The following is a 10,588-nucleotide window of genomic DNA, read 5'->3' on the forward strand; positions in this document are numbered from 1 at the left end:
TTTTTAAAAAACACATTATTTTAAAGAAAAAATCACGTAAAAAATTGGAATAGATATGATCTTTTTTAATTTGCTAAAAAGAAGTATCAAAGTACCATCTTTTAAAATTTTCAGGTGATTTTTTTTTTTGAATTAGATATAAATTTTTATTTTTTCTTAATTTGTACGTGTGATGCTTAGAATTAACTAAAAAATTATTTAACAATTTAATAAATATACTATAAAAGATTTAATATAACTTTTCAAACCGTTGTCGAAAAGGGACAAAGAGAAAAACAAATGTTTCTCCTTTTAGTCTTTTTAGATAATATAGATAGATCATTACATGATCCCAATATTATACCAATCCATCTAAAATTATACTATATGAATTTGAGCATCTTACATGAAATTTAAAATTATACTATATGAAGATTTGTGCATCAGCTTACATAAAATTATGGATCCTAAAAAGAACTTCCAATTTGATAGTTGCACTAGAACTCAAATGGATTACAAGGAAAAAGGCACCAAAAATGAATATATGTACACAAAAAGAAAGTCATATATATTTCATACATCAAATTGGCAACTGACATAATGCCCTTTACTTCAACATAAAGCCACCCTCCCACCCACCAACCCTTTTAATTTCCACTCAAACAAATTCATAAAAAACCTAGCGTGGAAAAAACAAAAACCTTTACTAACAATTATATATATATATATATATATATATATTGCTTAATAACATTATAACCTAAGTTTAATTTCAATTAATCCTCCTCACAACACATGCTGGTTCTAATATTTTTTAACGTACAACAAATGATGCTTTTAACGTACTCAACCGATTCCAAGGTGGGTTTTGCAGCCGGAGATGTGTCGGTTAGGATTTGGACTGCGGCGGTCAGTAGAGCCCCACCGTGAGTGTCGGAAGTTTTGTCGTCTTTACGACGAGTGATGAGGAGGGGTGGTCGGGAATCGGCACCGTCAGGGAGAATTGAAAAACCTGAAGGGAGAATGGTGACGCTGCCGGAATCACAACCTGACATAACTGACTGCATGCTGGTAACGTCTACTCCGGAGTAAACCACCATGGATTCCGAGGAGTTTGTGGAGCTGTCTTGTAGGATCCACATGTTGTTGTTGTTGTTCTCTTTTGATCCTATTGTCTGTAAATATCATTCTTCTAATTAGTTTAGGGTTTTTTTCTTTTCAATAATTAACTTTTGTTTTCTAAATAACCTTCACTTATTTTAACTGCTGTGAGAAAAAGTCAAAATATTTAAAAAACAAAAGAGAGAGGAGAGAGAATACATTTGTAGTTTTGTTTGGAGGTGTTATATGTTGAAAATAATGTTTAACATTAGGTTGAAATTTGGTTCCTATTATTGACTCGAAAAATAATTGCCTACTTTAAATTAAAAATTTTAAATAAGAAAAATTTAGGTAATAACCTCGCTATACAACTCATATCGTATCGAATTTAAAAATTTCACGTGACAACTTTTTTTTTAAATTATTCTCTTTTGTGTTGGAAAAAGAAGAGTATGGACTTAAGAATTCCTTTTGTTTCATTTCATAAAATTGTCTAATCATAATAGGTGGACTTTTAATTTAATTTGTCTACACCGCATTGTCAAATCCTTTACCTATACATCTTGAAATGCATATATCTAAGTAGGATTAATTAAGTGTTACAATTTTTTTATCACCATTTAAATTAATTTGAAAATCTCATTTTATATTTTAAATTAAAGTAAGGTTTTCAATAATAAAAAACAAACTATTTAATCTTTCGGATAAAAAACCACCAAAAGAACATAGAGCGTAAATATTTTATTCACCCTCGTATTTTACTTTCCTCTTGACATTAAATAATATAATAGAAAGCAATTATTTAATTAAAAATTGAGATTTAGAAGGTAAAGCTTCAAAAAAGTTTGGGAGAGGGAACTTAGGTTCCAAACTAAACTTGGTGGTTAAAACTTTTTTCCTTTAAAGGAATTTTGTTTTGTTTTTGTTTTTGTTTTTTTTTTTTTTTTTTTTTTTTACTTTTAGTTATGATTTTAACTAACATATGATTTGTGAAATTTCATTTTCAATTATTTTTTGAAAAAAAAATCTCAAACATTTCCAAAGATTTATTCTTTTAGAAAAAATTGTTAGATATAAGTTGACACATGCTTAAGCAATTTCTTCTTGCCTATATCCAATCGAGAATATTTTTAAAGTTAAAAGATGTCTAAATAAAATAAGTGTATATATATATATAAATAAATAAAGAGAGAGGAAGAAAAGAAAGAGAGTGAATTTACTTGAATAGTAACTGAGTTGCCTCGATCTTGTCCTTTAGCCAAATTTGCAATGGTTTTAGCTTTATCTCCTCCAAACATAGCGTCCCACTATAACATTCATCATCATCATAAACATATGAGAGATTGGGTCATATATATATATATATATATATATGTTGTGCAACATCCAATTGCCTCAAATTATTTACTTTTCTACAAAGTGATACATTCAATGACCACAAATTGCCCTCAAACAAAATATTCTCAAGTATTTTTAAAAGTTAATATTATTTAAGACATACTTCTTAGTAATTTTGAAATTCGTTTACTATTTGATTGTTTTATGCTTTTAAATCAAATTTGGTTTCGAATGTTAAAAGCATATTTTATATATTCATTTTCAAAATGACAAAAGTTATTTTGATCATTTTATAATTATTCTTCAAACATGTAGTCCTTAAAATCATTTTCTAACAAGTTTTTAATCATATATAGTGTATGAAGATTAAAATTTCCGACGTCTCAAAGAAAATAATACTATATGTCAATTACGAGTGATTAGCCTACACTCGGGCATGTTGGCTTTCACACTTCAATAATTACCCAAGCATATGAGTTACGACAAATTGAATATACATGAAAATTTACTTACTTGACTTCGACGAGATTCATCTCGAAAGAAATCAAAGAGAAGATGAGGAGAAAGAGGCAACCAGAGAGAAGAAACAGCACACAAAATAACTCCAATGGGTTCACCAGGGTCACTAAGATTCTTCCTAGAAGAAACCCTAATGTCTTCCCCTGTTTTCCCCACAACTTTGGTCCATGTTTGATAACTTGAAGCTGCAACTGCTTGGGAGAAGCTACAACTCATTCTCTGTGCCAACTTTAATGTGCTTTTTCTTCCCACTAGTGTTGACACTCCTAATTTACGTCATGAGCATTTGATCAATACAACCGATGATTTTCATGTATTTTCTCAGAGTCTCGTGTCTATGTATACACTTCTAAATATCTAATATAATATACTTTTTGAACTTTTTAGAAGTATCTAAATAAAATTTTAAACTGTCTAATCAATTCTCACGTTATTGCGTATTTCATGTACTTTGACAACTTTTCGATATGATAAAAAAAATTTGTGTATTATCTTGTTCCATTCATTAGATTAATACTTTTGAATTTGCTATATAATTATGCTATATATATATATATATATATATATATACAAAATCTAGTGGGCCCTATTTTTACATCTTTTTATATATTTATACAGTACCCTTGGTTCCATATATGGGATAAAAGGTGGTGGAAAATTCGACCATTTATTTAAACACTTCTTACAATATATAACTACCCTTGATAGATAACACACAACTCTCAAAATTTATAGACCAAACTTATCGTTCAACCTTTTTCATATCTAAAATAATCTTTTAATAGGTAAATTGCAAATTTAGAAAGTACAGTTCAATTTTTTATGTAATTAATTTCTTTTTTTTTTTTTTTGGTAACACACAACGATTGGTTAAAATTTATTTGATTAAGTTACTGTCTCTTAATAATGGTTGGATATAGATAAAAAAAGTCTACATTTTTCTAATAACTATTAGATACAAATTCGAAGCATCGTTTTTTTTTCTTTTATTTAATAATAAAGAAAACCTGGGTTTCGGTTATTAACTTTTTACAATGTGTGAAGTTTTGTTTTGAAGTTTAGTTATGGAATTAGGAAGAAGAGAAAAGCTAACCAGTTGAGTCTTTCATGGGGATGTTTGTTGCCATGAAGAAAGCAAAGCGTTCACATTGGAGTTGGAGAGTTGCCATCCAATGTCTTGCCCCAAAGGCTGTGCCACTGTTCACTATGCTTCTGTACAAGTTGTGAACTTTGTTTTTTTCACATTCCAAATGTTCCACCATTGTTACCTGTAACTTCAAACTATATTCATCTATTTAACTGTCAAATCTAAATATAACTCAATCAAAGGTTAAGATATATATCTTGTAAATCATACCTTGCAATGGCCATTAGATTCGTCCTTAATGATGCAACCAGATGGACGTTTTCTATATTTTACTAACGATGCATCGATATTGTTATCTTCAACGTTTTCGATTGAAACATCAACGATTGCCCACTGTTCTGCATCGAGCTGCTTGCAATGGCGAATGAAATACATTTCTCTTGTGGGGACTAACGGTGTAAGCATTTGCACTTCCGCAAACATCTGCAGATAGGGCGACAATGAAAGAGATCATTTTTTTCTTTTTTTTTTTTAAACTCATCCTTTAGTTTAAGTGCAATTTTTAAGCCTTGTTTGATAAGTAGCTACTTGTGCCTTTTACTTTTTATTATTAAAGTTTTGTTTGCATTAAAAACCAAGTTAAATTTTAAAAACTAAAAGAAAAATAATTCTTAATAATTTTTATTAGGATTTCGCTAAAAATTCAATTTTTTACTTGAAATAAAAGTACTTGACATAAACATAAAATTACATTATTTCAAAATGTTTTACACGATCATAAATAGATTTAATTTTAAATAACAAAAGAGGAACTACCATTTTTGATAACTATTTGGTTGTTTTGGGGTTTTGAAAATTAAGCCACAAACACTATTGACCTCTAAATTTCTTACTTTGCTATCTTGTTTTCAAAAACCAAATCAACTTTTGAAACTAATTAAAAGAATAGTTTTTAAAAATTTATTTTTGTTTTTAAAATTTGGCTAAAAATTTAATTATTTTTTTATTAAAAGAAGAAGAAAATTATACTTCATATATTTTTTAAACAAAAAACTAAACGGTTACCAAACAAGCATAGTAATTAATCACGAATATAATATGAAAGAAAAAAGTAAAGTTTTTTTTTTTTTTTTTTTTTTTTTTTTTTTTTTTTTTTATGGGGTCTTACCAATTGCACTGCTCCATTGTTCCAATTGGCAGCTTCTCCATTACAAATAACATCAACTGTAGCTGCCTTTGATATCATAAAAGGAAACATTTCCTTCCATTGATTCTATACCAACACAGTTATTAGTGACAATTGAAAAATACATCACAAAAATGCATAATTAATATTAACATTACATAATTGTTAAATTAACTACAACTACTAAACTCTAAACTCTAGCTAATTTTATAGGATTAATTACTATATTTTTCATATTATTTATTCCTATTTTTTACCGTAAAAGAATAATTTAAACCTCTCTACTTATAATATTATATAAACTTCATAATATCTATTTTAGTCTATCAATATGCATCAACTTGAACGACAAAGACTTTTAACATCCTTTCTGCATTATTTTTTTCTACATCAACTGCTCACGTGTGACTCTAAATTATATTGCTATATTGATCGTAACATGTTAGTACACTATTACCTAACATTAATTTTGAGCACTTCAAAAACAAAAAATGGGAAAGGAAAAATAATTGATGAAGGCACAATTGATATAACCTTTTGGTTTTTGAAATCTAACTCCTAACTCCTATTCGGTAACTATTTGATTTTTTATTTTTAGTTTTTTAAAATTAAGTATAAATACTTCTTTTTACTCTTTTAATTTTCTCGTTTTTTCATGTACTTTAATTTTTTTCATTATACAAAACAATAAAAATCAAACGTAGATCACATGGAAAAGTTTAGAAGAATTAGGTTTTAAAAACGAAAAAAACAACTATCAAAATAGTTACCAAACAAACAATAGAACGTAGCTTTTAGAAATTTATGTCCCATTTTTCGAATTTGATTAAGTATTTAAATGTTTATTCGAAAACCAAAATTATAAGAAAATAAACACAATTTAAAAAAAAAAAAAACAAAATATTTATCAAACAATCTCAAACATTTGAGAGTAGAGAAATGGTAATTAATTACCTCATCCATGAAGCTTTGAACCAACCTAGATGGCTCCATGAAAACAAGAGCCGTCTCTCTCGAGGCCTCAATGTGCGTTTTGAGGCAATTACGTGTGTTTGAATTATTATTATTATTGAATCTAAAGGTTTTCAAATACTCATCGTAGTTTAAAATCTCTCTTCCCGTCTCCACGCTCCGGACCCAAAGTGGGTCGCCGGCTCCAGCCATTGTTTTCAGCTCTTCAACAGCTTCATCAACTTTCTCCATGATTCTTGACTTTTCAAGCCCAAAAATTCCCGTGTAAAAATCTAAGCAGCTTCTGTTCGTCGTCTCTTGCTCGTTCCCAGACGAGTATGTCGATGGAGACGCTGCCGCTTGTGGGTATTTTCCCAGCGCTGCTCGTAGTTTCTCGACCTGTGAAGATTACAGTAAAGTACGTTTGAAAAATTATTCTCGACCTGACTATCTAATGACAATCATTGGATAAAAAGTTTTATTTATATTTTCTTAAATAATCCCAAAAGCAAAAAGATTAAGTAGATGCACTGAAATATCTCAGCTAGAATGAAACAGTTGCAGCATTTTCAATGCATCCGAGAACAAAAAATATCATTGATTAGCAAAGTGGAAATAGAGGTAGGGATAGTAGAGAATAACTTAAAGTTCGAACAGTATAAAGTAGTATGATTCTCTACGCAAATGATAATATGGAGTATTTGGTAAGGACAAAACGAACCTCTACCCATATAATTAACTCTGTAATTGTATGATATTGTCTAACATAAACTTCCTTAGATTTTGCTTTTGAAATCATCCAAAAGAGTATTTTTTCAAAAACAAATACTTGGATGTATACTGTGAATTTCGTGTAGGATAAATTTTCTATTTTTGGAAAAAGATATTTATTTATTTAGTTTTGTTGTTACATGATGATGGTTTAAGCAGATAGAGTTAGGGTAAATTGAATATTTACCTCGGCTTTGAGCTTGGCATTCTTGATACGTAATTGCTCGGTAGTTGTGAAAACGATGTCGTCTTGGGTAGCGTCTGCAGTTCCGCAATTGGGACAACCAATTTTTTTCTTAGAAATTTCTCTCATGGCTTTATTTTCTTCTCGAAGTTTCTCCATTTCAGCTTTTAACAATGTGTTTTCATGCCGCTCTTGAATAGCCTGCTCCAACCAAATCCAATAAACACATACCACCATATATCACACATTGTTAATTATCATCTACTAAAAATGTTTGAATTTATTTCATTTCTCACTCCACTCGTTTATTTGAAATGAAAAGATGATTAATTTACGGGTGCATAGTCCTTAATCTTTCATATTTATAGAGTTAGGATTTTTGTCTTTGATAGATACAACTTGGACCTTAAAAATGTTATATAGTTTCGTGAATTTTCAATTTTGTGTTTCATAACATCTTTGCATATTCAATCTTTTCTAAATTTGATGAATAAGGTGAATTTTAAATTTATTAACTCATTGAACTTTACGGTAGATACAAACTTAAACATTTAGATCATGTTTGATAATCATTTTGTTTTTTAAAATTAAGTCTATAGATACTCCTTTCACCACTACATCTTTAAGAAACATGTAAATTATTCTAAGTCGTACATAAAGAGAAAATATACTTAATTTTAAAAGAAGAGGGAAAAAAAAAAACGAAATCACCTTACCAGACTCGACTACAATGATTTTAGTAGGTATAAATGAGTCACTAGATATTTTCTAAAACGAAGAGAAAGGTGATACAAAATTGAAAGTTTGTCATGAACCTATGAGCTTAGAAACTAATAGATATTAAACTATAAACAATAAAACTCCACAAATTTAATTTTGTACCATAATAATAGGATTGTTGACTACTTATTTCTAGTAAGGGTTTGTTTTAATTTGTTTACTAAAAATGCTTAAGACTAAAAGGGTTGAAGAATTCCTCCTCAAAAGAAAATCAAGAAAACTAGCATTATTCTTTTATAACATAAAATGAATTACGTACTATCTTAATTTTCAATTGATTTTAAGAAGTATCCATCTATATATCTATATCTAACAAGAAATTTAAAACAAAACAGCTAGAAGGATCAGGTTGTTACTTTGATTTGGGTTCGACGATTTTGAAACCAAAACTTGACCTGCCTTGGTGAAAGTCCTAATCGCTTGCTAAGTTGCTGCCTTTGTTTCTCATCTGGATGTGGCGACTCTTTAAACAACCTATATACACATAAAATTAAACCCCAGCAAAAAGAAAAGAAAAATGGATAAAAGGAATCGTGGATTGGAATAATATTAAAATTAATTATATTACGCCTCCATTCCTCTGATCTGCTCGGTGGTATGGCGATGATATTTCTTCCTTCTCTTTACATGACACCCATGATCTACTAATTCATTCTCCTGATCATCCTGCCCTCCTCCCTCCTCCTCTTCCTCCTCTTCCTCCTCCGATCTAGACCTCACCACCGCTCCCGAATTCTCACTACTAACTTCCGCTGTCATCGTATCATGATGATGATTATTATTATCTCTCCTCGCTGCTCCACCCGCGCTCCCGTCGTCCACTTCCTCCATCTCCACATCCCTCACCTGATCATGATCACCCCGTCGGAAAATCCCCGCCTAATTTCAAAAATCAAAAGAACAAACAAATTAAAACCCAAGTCAGAATAATCAATCAGAAAACTAATTAAGAAAATTATAGTTATATATATATATATATATAAGAAGAGAAAAAAAAAAAAAGGACACATATATATATATATATATATATACAAGGGTAAGGGAAAGAGTTGGAGAAGAGAAGAAGTCTTTGGTGAAAGCAAGACGATTATTGGTATTGTTGTTGTTGGACATGTCGGCACCCATGGGAGAGATGAATGAATTGATGAAGAAGAAGGAGATGAGATTTAATTTAAAGGAGATGACAACAAATTTGGGTCTGGGTGACCTCACTTAGGAATTTGCTGTCGTTCTCTCTAGCTTAGCTACAGATATATCACTGTTTTATTTATTTATTATTTAAAATAAAAATTGAGAGAGAGAGAGAGAAAGAGACTGGTAGGGGTTGACTGTTAGATATTGGATGTAAGATAGAAGACTGACTCTCAACTAACTTATAACTCTTTTTCATCATAAATCAAACCCCCTCTTTTCTTTTTCTTTTATGTTTTTTCAACCAACCCCTTTGTTTTTCCCTAAACCCTACTTTAATTTACCTCCCATTTTTTATTTTTAATTATTCACCCCAAAATTTGTTTCAACTAATAAAACTCTTTCAAATATTACAATTTTAATATAATTTTATTGATGTTTATTTGAATCTATCCAAAACTAAAATTTTACTAAAAATAATTTCTATATTTGAAAGCCTTCTAATTACTAATTGTTAAATATATTTTTCATTTGAATTGTTTAGTTGCAGAGGGTTGAAGGTAATTAAAGAATTATTAAAAATATTAGGATAAATATAGGATGTACTCATCCATTTGGTAATTATTTGATTCTTTTATTTTATATTTTTGAAATTTATACTTTTTATCTCTAAATATCTTAATTAATCCAAATTAAGAAACACATATTTTTTTAAAAGAATTATTTTTATTTAAGATACATATATTGAGTTATTGTCAAACACTACAATTTTTGTTTTAAATGAATTATTTTTTAAATAAAACATATTAAAATATATTCCAAAACATAGAAAAGAATTAAAATCATATATATTTATAGTTCCCAACAAATTAACGATATACTTACTATTTTAATATAAGTAGTTTGATTAAAATGCAATAATTAACAGAATTAATCAAGAAAAATCAATTAGAGAGATACTTGTATAGTTAATGTTGAAAAATGAAATAATAAAGGTAGTAATTAATTAAAATTAATTAAGTTTGGACATTTGATTGATTGATTGTTATTTTATTTATTATGTAATGAATAGTGAGTAATGATAAGGTGAATGGAAATGAAATAAATAAATAATATGATGAAGTAAGTGAGAGTCAAACCAAAAGGTCAATACCGACCGAAGCCGTGACAGGCAGCGTATTTTCAGCTGATCGGATTTGCATAATTTATGTCTTTGTGTAATTAATGGGGCCAACTCCAATTTTCTCTTTTCTTCATTTGCTCAAAGACGACATTTTAACTTTCCATACAAAACCATTTTATTATTTATTTCCAATCCTAATTTAATGTCTATATAATGCCATCATTATTTAGATATGTCATTTACAATTTTACTTATTTCTAGCTTATTTGCGATTATGAATCTAGATCTCAGGAGACATCATTTTTCTGTTATTCGTAACATTATCTTTAATAAAGTTGTTCTGCATCTGCCTGTAGACGTATTTAAATACATTGTTTGTGAATCACTTCGTAACATTATCTTTAATAAAATTGTTTTGCATCTACTTATAGACGTATT

General features: G+C 28.9%; 1 protein-coding gene across 2 annotated transcripts; it reads right to left on the minus strand.

The window, feature by feature from the left end:
• Positions 1-414: 414 nt before the first annotated feature.
• On the minus strand, positions 415-9,119 carry LOC103489948 (homeobox-leucine zipper protein GLABRA 2-like). Of its 2 annotated transcripts, none has more exons than XM_051084352.1 (11): positions 8,929-9,119; positions 8,465-8,775; positions 8,253-8,370; positions 7,120-7,317; positions 6,165-6,560; positions 5,193-5,297; positions 4,295-4,507; positions 4,031-4,205; positions 2,932-3,203; positions 2,301-2,387; positions 415-1,154 (listed from the first exon to the last, which is right to left on the minus strand). In XM_051084352.1, the coding sequence occupies exons 1-11, from the start codon at positions 9,019-9,021 to the stop codon at positions 756-758; spliced, it is 2,367 nt and encodes a 788-aa protein (XP_050940309.1). In that variant the 5' UTR covers positions 9,022-9,119; the 3' UTR covers positions 415-755. The 2 variants fall into 2 exon arrangements, with proteins under 2 accessions (XP_050940309.1, XP_050940310.1); XM_051084353.1 differs by having other exon boundaries at positions 729-1,154; positions 8,982-9,113.
• Positions 9,120-10,588: the final 1,469 nt, after the last annotated feature.

The sequence above is a fragment of the Cucumis melo genome, chromosome 4 (assembly GCF_025177605.1).
Source record: "Cucumis melo cultivar AY chromosome 4, USDA_Cmelo_AY_1.0, whole genome shotgun sequence".
Classification (NCBI taxonomy): Eukaryota; Viridiplantae; Streptophyta; class Magnoliopsida; order Cucurbitales; family Cucurbitaceae; genus Cucumis; species Cucumis melo.